At 35.4% G+C, this 13,999-nt stretch overlaps 1 protein-coding gene across 1 annotated transcript in view; it reads right to left on the bottom strand.

Annotated features, from left to right (window-relative positions):
• The window catches only part of LOC105361630 (echinoderm microtubule-associated protein-like CG42247), a 54,019-nt gene that overhangs the window by 11,510 nt on the left and 28,510 nt on the right, over nt 1–13,999 (bottom strand). Inside the window, exons 4-5 of the mRNA XM_011498882.1 lie at nt 2,399–2,593; nt 7–179 (exon numbers count right to left, since the gene is read on the bottom strand). Coding sequence (XP_011497184.1) covers nt 7–179; nt 2,399–2,593 — 368 coding nt within the window. The remainder of the gene's footprint in view (nt 1–6; nt 180–2,398; nt 2,594–13,999) is intronic.

Below are 13,999 nucleotides of genomic sequence, written 5' to 3'. Positions count from 1 at the left end.
CGGAGCCTCGCGCCAGCCGGGGTGCTGCGACTCTGCCAGCCCCCCATGCCACCGCCCCCCGGCATCGCGCCACCCGCGAGTCCACCCCCGGACCTCGCTGCCCCACCGCCTCCGCCACCCCCACCGCCAACCCCGCTCGACGTGTACCACGTATTGCTCTTCTTACCGTAGCTCGCCGGCTGAAACAACGGTTCGACAAACATCCTTTAATTGCTTCTCAATTGCAACCTCGCGATTGCCTATGACTCTTGGTTAATCATGCACGGGAATTGGACAATAGAGGGCATTCGCACTTGGCGAACATATTAAACATGTCGTTTGCCCTTTGGCTGGATTGTCGGTAGCAAGGAGCGATGGGATGGGGAACATTAGGAAGAAATTCTGATTTAAGTGTAAATGAGCGTAAATTGGCCTTAAGATGATACTAGCCGCCTCTCGTGTCATTGCATTGTAACATGAACCTTTAAATCTTAATGACCTCGGATCCTTGCTTTTGCTTACAATATGGCTTGAAAGAGGAAAAAAAGAGGAAAAATGATGAAGCAATCTCATAAATACCCTCGCTTACAAATTCACTTGCTCAATGACTCGAGAAAAGTGCTTTCTTTACAATTAACAAATTCTTCAAAACACTATCGAGCGCTTCAAGAAATACGAGCTCAATGTTGATTTTTGCATAACGAATAGGTCAACCTTATTCCCTCCCTATCCGCCTCTCCCCCTCCCACCCCCACCCCCCTCCCTCCCTCCATCCCCCCACCCGAGATTATAAGGACGCCCATCATTATAAGGAATCGGGTCGCGATTCAGTGATATACAAATGCATTGCACTAAAATTTCGAGTCTGGTATGGAAGGCTAAAGTGGTATTGTCGTGTATGTCGATGTTTGTAGATGGCGAATGACAGGTCCGGTGCCTGTGGTCAATGATCAGGATATGCATATGAGACTTGGATTTCGAGGTCGAGTGCGTTTGAAAGGTAGGAGGCGACAGGCAAAGGTACTAACGGTGATTTGGATGCAGAGTCTAGCCTAGATTGCACGGGGTTCTCGCTTCTCCTTCCACTTATCCAGTCCGCTAGCCTAGTTTACTTACACTGCCTCAACCCCAAGACTTATGTTGCTCTCTGCAACCAACACATTTTTTCATTAAATGTAATATCCCGTTGATTTAGTCAGCTATTATTGTGTCGTACTAGCGTTTATTTTATTTCTTATATTTATTATTATTATTATATGTCGCTGTCGTAATGGAATAAAGAAAGTATAATTTTTGGTAGGTAACGATCGATCGGAAATATATGAGAAGATAAGCGCTTTATATTTTTCGGCGGGCGGGATGGGGATGGGGATGGGGCTGGGGTGGGAGGAGGGGGCACGGGGGGGGGGGGGAATAATTTGTAAAAATAATTCGACTTAAAAATTCACCGAACTGGTATTTTCAAAATTGTACTATAAAGGGATTGGAGTAGATGGGGGTTGATGGGGGTAGATGGGGGGTGGAGAGATTCATTCGATTATTGGAGGTAAAATTAGCAGTGCGGCATTTTCTTTGTCAATTTTCTTATTCAATTTAATAAATAGATTTTTTCGCACATGAGTAGGATTGTAATGCAAAATTATGTAACGACATAATTGGATATATTCTTGTGAATGTCCGAAGAGATTTAGAATATCACATAAATTTAACAGTAATTAATTCTAAAGTGAAAGGAGGTCGAAACAATTTATTCGAAAACTAACAGTATACTTCAATGCAATTCTACTTCCATATAATTTAATTAATAATATGAACATTTTTCACCTACGGATAATATTCGTTAGCAATCTAATTAAACAATATAATGTCATAAGCAGCAACAAGATCACGTACTATTCATCTAAAATTTATCATTAATATATTTCGATAATAATGCTCAACCGTTAATTGACCAATAGGAGAATATCATTACATGGATGTTTGATTAATAGTCGTTGATATCACTATATCCGTACATTAATCTACGATATATAATCGATCGAGTTCACTGCTATTTTACGCATTTGGCTGCTGTAACGGCATTGAAGAAAAAAAATGCACTCGACAATGTTATTGAAACGGTGCCCTTCAAGTCAATCGTCTAAGCTGATTAATTCACGGATGCTGCGTACAGATTAATAAATTAATTCCTTCTCCCCCCCCCCTCCCAATGGTACTGTTGCAGTCGTTGACTCAATTAGACTCGTATAAACAATTGACAATCATAAGGATTATTTACGGCGTCATATCTAATTCGTTTACCGGCCTCGGCACCAAATGCCACGCTGAAATTATCCAAAAGCATTCGCGCGATTAGCCAAAAAGTTCGCGCTAAAATGAATAAAACGTCTCGCTAATAATCAGCTGCTTCACGGGCTACCTGCATCATGTCTGCCGGCAAAGAGATGACCTCGAAGGAGTCGCTCATCAATACGACAAAGGCTTCTCTGGTATATTCGTAGTGTTCCCGCGGGCAGTCAAGGAGTCGCTTCTTATCTGCCTCCTTCCTAAAACGAACGTCGTCGTGGTCGTTGTCGCGGCCGACGTAGTCCTTGTAGTTGCGGCCGTGGTCGTGCTTGTGTACGCGATTCCGGTGGTTGTCGTCGCCCTCGTTGTCGTCGTTGTCGTCGTCGTCGTCGTAGTCGTCGTCGTCGTCGTCGTCGTCGTCGTCGTCGTCGTCGTGGTCGTTGTCGTTGTCGTCGTCGTTGCCGTTGTCAGAGTTGTCTTTCTTCTCTTTCTTCTCGTAATCGTGGCTACGCTCGTCGTCGCGCTCGTCGTCGTGCTCGTCGTCGAGGTCGGGCGAGAGGGAGCGAAGTTGGGAGCTCCTGCGACGCCGCCTCCCGGGTACCGTGAGGAGGGACGAGCGACGGCGGCTCGGCGCGACGACCTGGGGCTCGAAGTCGTAGGGGGACTCCGGGCCCGAGACGGAGCGGCACGAGGAGCTCGCCGGCGACTCAATGATTCCGGCTTGTCTCGGCTGGCGTCTGTCCTGCGACTCGCCTCCTGCACTGCCGATAACCCAAACCTTTCCTCACCTGATTTCATCTCGCCTTAACCACCACCACTAACCATCCCTCTCTCTCTCTCTCTCTCTCTCTTTCCCCTCCCCCTCACTCGTCAGTAACTCACCAATCATTTCCAATCCCTCCCGTGCTAACTTCCTCTCGCATGGCTTCCCCTTCCTCCCCCGGCACTGAGCATTTCAATTCTTACGCGACATTTTGCATTTTATCTCGCGAAATACTCCGCATAAAGCGATATCGACAATAATAAATATTTTCACGTCCACTTGACTTCCAGTCAATCGTCATTTCTTTTGTCGCATTACGGATTTACGTACTTTACCGTAGTGCACGCAATACTCTGAATTCTGCTACAATTGCATCGTCGTTGTGCTCAGCTTTCGTAAAGAGAGTGATGTTAGTATAATTGCCCTTTTATTTATTTTTTTTTTTTTTTTTTTAATCCTTATAACTAAGCTATCCTCGTGAGACTGCTAAATTTACGTGTAAAATAAATGAATTAATTCGATAATCGTCCATTTGTGAAAACGTTATATCTACAAAAGAGAGAAAAAAAAGAAAAAGAAAAAAAAATCACATTTTATTCTTGTGCCCCGTTGGACTGCGGTAATTACAAACAAAATGCGACGATTTAAAAGATCCATTCGAATCTCATTTATTTTATACTAATAATAATAGGGCTGCGTGTCAACACCTGTCCGAGCTGATTACACCGGCGGCGCGTTGTGCACTTAATTAAATCGCCTTGTTGGTATATTTCAAATGGCGCTCACATGTCGATAATACCGTGAACTTAATTACATTAATTATTAATAAACTTCAACGATTCGATATTTTAATTAATTGTTTTTATAAATTTTTCAGATGGTCTATTAATGTTATATGAGAGCACATATACCAAGAGAGAAAATGCAAAATGGCGTGGCGCAAGCGAGTTTTGTTTATCATTACATTATCGATCGGTATTAAAAATAAATGTGAAGTGTAAAAGAGAAGTGTTTGCCGGTACACGTTTGCTTCAATCGATAATCAATAATTTATATCCCACTAAGATACAATGAGACGGTAAGAATAATCCCTCATATTCAAAGTTACGTAAAATTATGAACTTTTTTCTTTTTCTCTGTATGATTAATTCGTAATGATCAGAATATGGTCAGGTGACTTGCACGCAAATATGCAAAATGTCGTATTTTGGCATAAAACAACTTCAATCGACTAAATTCAAGCGATTAAATTAGCGATAAGTTTTTATTAAACTGACCAAATACATGTTTACGTATTCCTATGACGAGACTGTGATTTTTATTTTTATTATATTTTTTATTCTAATGCAATTATAAGACATGTAATTTTTTTTTTTCTTTTTTTTTTTTTAAGTAAATCGAACGCCGATGATTGATTTATTAATAATGACAATTAATTAAGTACCAAAAATTGGTAACGATCTATCAATTCAATAGCAATATTCACCTTCGTAACGAACGAGCGCGTTACGGCAAATCGCCCGTACGCTCAAATTAACGCGCGAGTCTTATAATTGAATGTCGCGCTATTAAACAATCGAATAAAGATAATAATAATAATAATAATAAAGTTGGTAATGAGAAAGCGTGGAGATCGTATATTGTCTTAACCGTTATTATCGCTATTATAGCGAGAGAATTCGAGGAGGCGAAACCGCCTTAGTCACGAGCGTTCTCCAGGACCACAGGTCCTTCGTCGGAGCAGCACAGACCGAAAGAAGGGAGAAGCCAAGCGAGATGTTGCGGGCCCAGCAATCAAATTGTCGAAGAAGTGTACCTCGTCCGACACTGGGTGTGTCGGTAGCCCGGGCTTGCCGGCGTCCTTCGCTCTCGTCACAGCTGAAGCTGGCTCGCGCCCGTCAGGACACCGCGGTAGTCCTCGGACGACTGGGGCCGGCTCTCTGGCGCCACGGCCAAAGGTACCACGAACCTCCGCCCGGCGCACGTATCTCCCACCCTACGACTCGAAGCGCCATACACCCCCGCCGGCTCGCTAGCCACGTCGATGGCTCAAGGCCGAGGAGGTGGCCTTTGCCGCCCTACCCGCGTCTCGATGGTATAATGCGCCGAGTCTCGTCTCGTTCCGAGGCTGCTCGAGCACGTGGATCGGCCTCGATCGGGTTCGCTTGAGTCCTTGTCGTTCATTCCTCCCGATCGGCCGGTTATCATTTGGGGATTGGAGGCACGGCCCGATCGCTCATTAAACAAACTCTCTGTCTCGGTCGGCCGCTCGCACGATTCCGCCACCTACGTATCTTACGTACTACGGCCGCACGAGTGAGCGAGTTTGGCGGGCATGTTAAGGCGGGGGAGGCCTTACCGAACTCGGACATATTCTACTTAGCACTCGATTCTGTTTTATGAAGCCAAGACCGTTTGCGTCCACACGGATGGCAAAATTCTTGTTTAATCGCAAGAAAATAATGATACCATCAATTATGGCAGCTCACGTTTTTAATTTTTTGTTTTTACGTCTTTGTAAAGCACAACCTTCTTTCTTCAATGAATTCTCTCGTCAAAGCCTTGTAATTATAATGAAAAAGTTGACACTGCCGAGAGTAGTCTCAGCTTGTCTCCTTAAATGCTCAAAAATACACATTTTTCATTTCCATCGCACCACTTCTATTAAATTGCCTGGATCTCTTTGAAATTTCATATTATTTTTCCTCATTGTTATACTCTTGCTTACACTGATCATTTAAGCCGCATAATAATACCTATATTTTCCCATAAATTATATTGTGATGTAATTGTACATAGTTATCATCAACTAGATAGACCCAATAATTTAAAAATTTCTTTCGTTTTCACCTTCATATCCATACACAATGATAAAATACTATTATCTTTCATAAAATTTACTGTTATTTTGATTTATGTTTTTTACGCTTCTAATAAATGCACTGATAAAAGATGTATAACGCATTCATAAAGTACATTTCCTCTACATTCCTTCAAAATGGAGATTACGCTTCACAAAGTTTAAACAATAAAGTACATTTACAAATTAGAAAATAATAAAATACAGGTCGTTTAATCGTTTAGAAAATATTTTGCGTCCTTGATTCAATGTATTTCTCTCTCTCTCTCTTTCTCTCTCTCATCTCTCTCTATCTCTCTCTCTCTATCTCTCTCTCTCTCTCTCTGCCTCTTTCTTCTCTACTTCTATATCTATTTTTATCATTTAAATTACTGATCTTACAATTTTCGTTTTTAAAAATTTTAGATATTTTACAAATTGCCAATCGTTGAGTACGTTCACTCCTTTCTTCAAATTCATTCGCGGCAATTTTTGACATTGAATGATAGGGTTTCATGTTTAGTAATTATTTAAATTACTAATAATTTTAGCAATTATTAAGGTAATTCGATAAACATGAAGGTGTAAGGAATAATTAACAAAAATCATTTCCACATCTATTTTGTATTCAATCAAGATCTATTTAAAATAACATTAATTATTAATGATACTAAATGTATTAAAATTACTTACCGATGAAATTTTCATTTATTAGCTGGTAAAATTTATGACAGTAATTGAACCTTTGAAATTTTTGGTGTTGTTAAATAGATTCAATCTACAATTTGATTATTAGTTAATTATTATAGTTTAAATCTTAAAAAAAAAAATAAAAAAAAAGGAAGAAAAAGAAAGAAAAAAAAATGGAAATAACACATAGCACATTACTATTTTCTGCATAAATAAAAGCTTGATTTACTTCAGTATTAAAAATCTTGATTGACAAAAATGCTTACTAAAAAGCACTAAAAAATCTTATACTCATTGTCAAACTATTATGACTATGTCATTATTCATGTTTCATATTATAAAAAAAAAAAAAAAAAAAAAAACTCCTATTGTCCTTGAATACAAACAGTGTTTTATTATAGCCATGCGAATAAAATTTATAGATCCTATACAACAATATATTTAATAAATTTACTTAATTAACCAATTTAATCGAGATAGTACGTACGGCTTTAAGTTTTGTGTCACACACTACGTATAAAAATCACATATTTAATTGGATTATGTTTTTGAGTTGGATAAAATGATTCTGTTTTTTTTTTTTTTTTTTTTTTTTTTTTTTTTTTTTTTTTTTTTTTTATATATATATATAAATGATTGTATTTTATAAAAGGATTTGTAAATTATAGCTTGGGAATTCAATTAATAAAATGCTTCATTATCTAAAATATAATGAAAAAAATAACTTATCGCAATATCTGAAAGAAAGATATTTATGAAGAATAAATTTACTACAATAATTTCATGTGAATTTTAGACTTTTTTAGAATTTTAGAATTTTTTTGACATTTTGAAAACCTGTATTTTTCCATTTTAATGCTTTAACGTTTTAATGTTTTATAGTTTAACAATTGTTTTTGAAATTTCCAATAAACTGCTTAATGTACTAATTTTGCATAAACTGAAAAATAGAACAAAACTTGTATAAATTAACGACCGAGAACCTATAATTCAAAATATTTATAATAATTTTTATAAAATTTCTATTTTTTTAAATTTCTTTATTTTATGTTACGAATATACGGTCTCTAGTGTATGCTAATAGAATAATTAGTTAATATTCGCTTGTGTGTGGTGACTTTGTAAAGATATAAAGATCAACTGATTATTGGATGTAAATTAGCGGGTTAAAGTAATATTTGCAAAATTTTCTGAATTCAAAAATTCACATAACGTTCGCATTTTCATCGTCATTAATTATACATGTATTTTTAATATATCAACACTCTATGTACTTACAAGATAATTTACCAATTTAATTATTAATGAAAGGAAAGTATAATTATATTATTTGTTACATAGCGAGTATGTAATTTCATAGATTACTCCGTTGCAATTGATTGCTTAAACTTGGTTATAATATCTGCGTCGAGAACTTAATTATTATTATTATTGTTATTATTAATAATAACATTCTTTAATGTTGTAATATTAGACTAAATATTTTATATGAATTTCATTGTTGTAATTTGACCGCAACGTTGACCGGATATGCAAATGATTGCAAATAAACCAATTATCAACATGGAATTGAAAATTAATATTATTACAGCTGAATTTCTAAACTTCATACTTGTCGTATCATTATTCAAAATTTTATCAATTTTACAGCTGAATATATAATTCAATATAAAGAAAAATTATCACGTATCGATTGACATCAGTAGTTTAAAAATGTAATTATAAATTGTATGAATATCAAGATATCACGGTCATTGAGGAATTTTTTTTCGTTTATGTCAAAAGCCATCGTTAAGAGTAGCTCATTAGCATGTTAATTTTAAATGAAATCCTATTATTTTCTTCTTATTAAATCTATAATAACCATATGTTTAATTATTATGTAGTACGATTTATTATTTTTATGTTTAATAAATAGACACTACTTTACTACTTTACTACTAGACAAATTTACTTCTCTATATATGTGAATAAAAAATAGTTATCTACTCACAATATGCATACGCGACCGCTCATACAAATACATACTTCGTTCATATATGAAGGAAAAGGAAATTTATGTTGAAAATGCATCTACTTAATTTTACTAGTTTAAATTCATTTTAAATACAATTTTTGGGAAAGATTGACGCGAAATTTATGAATCGATATAATGAGTATCGAGTAAACTCGATACTTCATAAATGAATGTAATTTCGTTCTGTAGATTGTTGATTTTTTTTTTTTTCTTTATTCTTGTTTTTTAAGAATGTTGTATTATACATATAAATATAATCTGTAGTTTATTTATTTATTTATTTTTTTGTTTGTTTTTGTTTGTTTTGCTCTTTGCTTGATACTTTGCACGTCAATATAATTCACAGGACGACATACGATATACAATCTCGGCATTAAAGGTAAAATTGTTATTGTGATTTTCGCCGATTGAACGTGTACAATTTGGCATGCGTCATACGTAATTACGACGATCGTTATTAATGTGAAATTGAGCCGAAGGCGAGCGCGCATAATGGGCTATCATCGATCCACCAGCCACGATCTTCGATTCCCGGTCGATGGAGACTCGGAGAGGGCAACGAGGCCATGTCACGTCCCGACGAACTCGGTGTCGAGATTTCAGCGCCTCCTGGCCACCACCACCTAAGCCAATGAAAATTTCAGGCTGCCCGCGATGATTAATTCGCCATAAGGGAGCGACGGTGATGGAGGAATTGCGGCAACGATCGCTTGTGCCAATCGATATTGGCCCACTCAATTAGCCTAATTGCCAATGGAACAATCCACTAATCCACTGAGGGAACGTAAGAGACAATTCGTCCATTACATGTTATTCCCGTATTACTAAGCCACGCCCATGAGACCTTAGAAGAATTAAGGATGCCACGATTATCGTATCGCACTTGTTACGTTCCCATGCCGCAGTAGTCCTAACAGTATCCGTATGAATTACTCTTGTATGTGTATGTAAATTAGCTGGGCTAATGATTTATATGCTCGGCTAGTGACATCATAGTTAGGGGATTAGCTATCGAGCTATTTTTTATTTATTACATTCAATATAATCGCTATACTGATTTAAGATATCCTTTTCGAATGCTTTACTTGATAATATCAGTCGCATTTGTTAGATGAATCTTTTTGCAAATTGATATGTCAAACTTAAGGAAAGTCAAGCTATTTGAACTAAATTTCATCCTTCTCTTCAATGAACCAAACGAAGTTTCTCATTATTTTACAAATAAAATATCCATTTGACACATAAATTATCGTAGACGATAATATGTAAATTTAAATGAGCGAGATGTTTAATCAACAATTAGCTCGTGTGTCTGTTCATTATTGAAAGATATTGATTTTGATTGGCTTTGTAATAAAAGTAATGAATTTGCTGAGATAGAAAAGCATTAATAATACGTTTTGATTGACTATTATTACTTATACTTATAACACTGTATATTCTACCAATCGAATAAAAAATTTTATTCGGCAAGATATTTCGGCTATCTCGACACATCTCTTTTCAACTGCTGTATAAGCTGGACCATTTTGTATTATCGCAAATTGAACGATGACAGAATATTTTTAAAGGCTTTCAGAAATTTCGTAATATCATTGGTAATGGATTCGGTTATTTTATTAAGAAAAACAAAAAAAAAACAAAAACAAAAAAACAAAAAAAAAGAACGAAAAAGAAACGAGAAAAAGAAAACGAAAAAAAAAGCGAAAAAAAAAAACGAAAAAAAAAACGAAAAAAAACGAAAAAAAAAAGCCATTGTACTTCTCCTGGCTTCAGAAAATTTCGCAATCTGACGTGAATCGTAGAATTATATTTTAATCGAAAAAGAAAAATAGAATGGCGATTGTAGTTGCATATAGACCGAATGGCAACTCGTCACGTAGTTTATAGATTATAATTTGCATAATGCCAGGTATAATTTCAAAGTATTACGTGTGCCATTGTATATTCTGCGAGTCGATAAATTCCGGAATATCGCAAAGGCATATTGTATTATTGAAAAGTGTTGGAAAGTCGTCTCGGCGTCACAAGAGCAAATTTCACTGTTCGTCCAGTGTGTGGGGAAAGGTGCGTTGCATCTTTATTCATAAACTTTCGGCAAGAATTTTCGCCGTCAGGAATAATCGAGTAGCTCGGAGGCAATTAAGTGTGCCGATCGATCGGCGACAATATAACGAAGGATCATCCTGTCGTTAATCAACGCCAATTAACATCTATACGAGCGCTACGATCAAGGATTCGAGGCGTTAATATTGCAAAATCCATTGAATTATTTGTCGAAAGTCTTGTCAATCCTTAGAACGAAGCCTAAATTCTTATTCGAACGATCGTTTGTACGCTTTTATTGGAAAGGCAAATTTATTCTACCTAATTTCTATATAATATATTTCATAATAATGCAATTATGCTTAATGTATTAATGTAATGTATAATATAGCAAGTATTTGTTGCACTAGGATCATTCGTCTTTAATCGCTGTTTACTTTATGTCTCGTTTCGTCCGACACGTAATTATTTAATTTTTATCTTTGCAAAGGATATAACAAGTGATAAAGTATTGCTATATTATCCGTACAATAAGGAACAAATGCTTAATCAATTTCAATTTGTTTATCGCATCGCGTTTATTATTGTTGTTATTATACGTGTTTTAACGGGACTTTATTATAGGCAGATTTAACGTATTTGTAATTAAGTTGCAAATTGGCAATATTTATAATATTCTGATTACTCCAAATGTATATGATTAATTGGCAGAACCATACAAACTCAACTGAATATTTTATCTAATGAAATACTATCAAGAATTAATAAAATATCTATTGCGAGAGAAGATGAGAGTGAGATAAAATATTGTCAACGGGGTAAGCCATTGTTTCAACAAAGTAAATCATTTTTCGGATTATTTTAAAAAGAATATTTTAAAGATTTTACATTATATAATGAGAAGGCATTTATTGAAATATGCTATTTTATACGTAAAGTATTGCAATTGCATAACCGGTACAATAAGTGATAAATTTCTCGTACAACCTAAATTCATCATTTGATGTAGATGCATATGCAGATTAAGCTTGACGTCACCAAAGACTGAAAATTAATTATATCAAAGATCTAATGAAACATTATGCAACTGCACACTAATTTTCGAATGATCTATAACTATCAGACAAATTTGAATAGTAATATTACAATATATTATCATTATTATGTTAATACTATTATTAATATTATTTATTGCTTTATACTATAAAAGATGATAGAGCCGTACGTTTGCATTATAATGCTTATTATTATTTGTATATCAATGCGATCAATACGGTCAATGCGGTAATTGACGCCTTAAAATCCTTTTGTTACGAATAATTTTGTATTTTGTTTACAATTTAATAGCTGATATAATGAAATTTGCTTAAAAAAAAAAAAAAAAAAAAAAAAAAAAATGGCTAAACTATGTTAAAACGGTAGGGTGTGATTGATGCGATGAATCATTAATTAATCGATAGAATTAAGCAAAATCATTGTTTATTTATTTCTTTTTTATGATAATATTTACCAAGGAGATGTACATCATTCGTTAAAAATATCATTCTTTAACATTATTCTTTAAATAACTTAAAGATTAACATATTTCCATTTCAAATCACTTATATTCAGCTTGGATTAATTTATAAAATTGCAATTTTATCAGGTTATCGTGTTGAGTTGACAACCTCTCGTTTTGAAATGAATTTCTAGAATTTCGTTGATCTGGCATTTTCATTAAAGAATTGATTGAAAATTTTTAGAAATATTTATATTTACTATGTTAAGAGTATCTTCGCCGTAGCTCGATGTACAAAAATTGCGAAGCTCGCCTTAGTATTTGTAATCCTACATTGCGCTAAACGTCGCGATATCTTTAATATTTTTTTTACGTAGCAGGGCCGATCTGAAGAATTAATTCGAAGAATAAATAATTCGAAGCATATAATAATGCAGCCATAATGTACAATCGACCATTAAATCAGCCAACAACTCAGCCGTTTTATTTCTCACGCATTCCTCAGACTCGGCCGATGCGATGGAGCGAACTTCGAAAAGCAAAGAAATTTATCACGAAACAAAAACTTACCTACACTTGCGCACCTCCTGGATTCGAGACTTTGGAAGGAAAGGAATGCAACACGCGGTCGTCCGGTCTCGACAGAGTTGCGCGTCCGTGGCGTCGGATGGAAAAAAAGCGAGTCACTGACGCGGCGAAAATGCCAGCCACGGAAAAACTCCCACCTACTTTTTCCGCTTCTTTCAATCGCTGCTCGGCCCTTCCTCCCCCACGCAAAATAGTAGAAGAAGGAGGAGAAGAAGGACGAGGAGGAGGACGAGAAGGAGGAGCTCTTGTTTGTTGCTGAATCCTGCGACCTTGGAGGCCTCGCGCGCGGACCGCGCACATGCGGTCGGATGGACGCGATTCGACGCTCAATCAACATAACCAGGGTCAAGGTCGAACGAGGAAGATGGAGATAGTCTCCGCTACTACCCTAAACCTTTCGTCATTCGATTTTCTTCGACTTCCTACTTGTCTCGGCTAGCTTCTCTCTCGCCCCTCCCATCCACCAACCATCCCTCACCCTTACTCGCTCTCACTACCCCCCCCCACACACACACACACACACACAACTACCCCCTACCACCACCCCCAACCCCCTCACACGGAACTTCTATGCTCTAAACAGAGACACCACTACGAGAGGCAATAACCTTTTAAAAGATGATATTTCGTATGTCATGAATACCTATTACTAGCATTAATATTTTTCTCTCTAATCGCATAATCTATTATGATTATTCTGCGTCACATTACAAACAATTTATAATTATTTTCTTTAATTAAATTAATTATTTTAAGAAGTACGAATTTACAAATTCAAACAATTGTCAATAATCAAATAATAAAAAGCATTATTTGATTATTAGATAGCTGAAAAAAAATTTATATAAATCTACTTTAACTATTATGTTTGGCACAAAATAATTATTTATTTTAATTTTATACACATATTCTATGATTTTATATATAATATGTATTAATTTTATACAATTATTTATTTCATAAATCCATTATTTTATTAATTGTCAAACAACGGAATATGAATAAATATACTAAGTTTGATCCATTTAGGTAAAGATACTTGACTCGAGATAGATTCTTGACAACAAATAATACTTATTAGTATTAAATTGCATTATACATAATTTATGAATTTTATATTGATTAAATAATCAGTTACATAATAATTTTGATATTTATTTTGATTAAATGTAGCGATAATTTTTGTAATATAAAACGTATTTTATATCTCACATTTTATGTATTAATTTCAGCTAATTTTGTAAGAATTTTGTTGATTAGTAATAACATAAATCTTTAATAATTTTCCACTAA

The sequence above is a fragment of the Ceratosolen solmsi genome, unplaced genomic scaffold (assembly GCF_000503995.2).
Source record: "Ceratosolen solmsi marchali unplaced genomic scaffold, CerSol_1.0 scaffold30, whole genome shotgun sequence".
In the NCBI taxonomy this organism is placed as follows: domain Eukaryota; kingdom Metazoa; phylum Arthropoda; class Insecta; order Hymenoptera; family Agaonidae; genus Ceratosolen; species Ceratosolen solmsi.
This window is presented reverse-complemented; position numbering and strand designations above follow the sequence as displayed.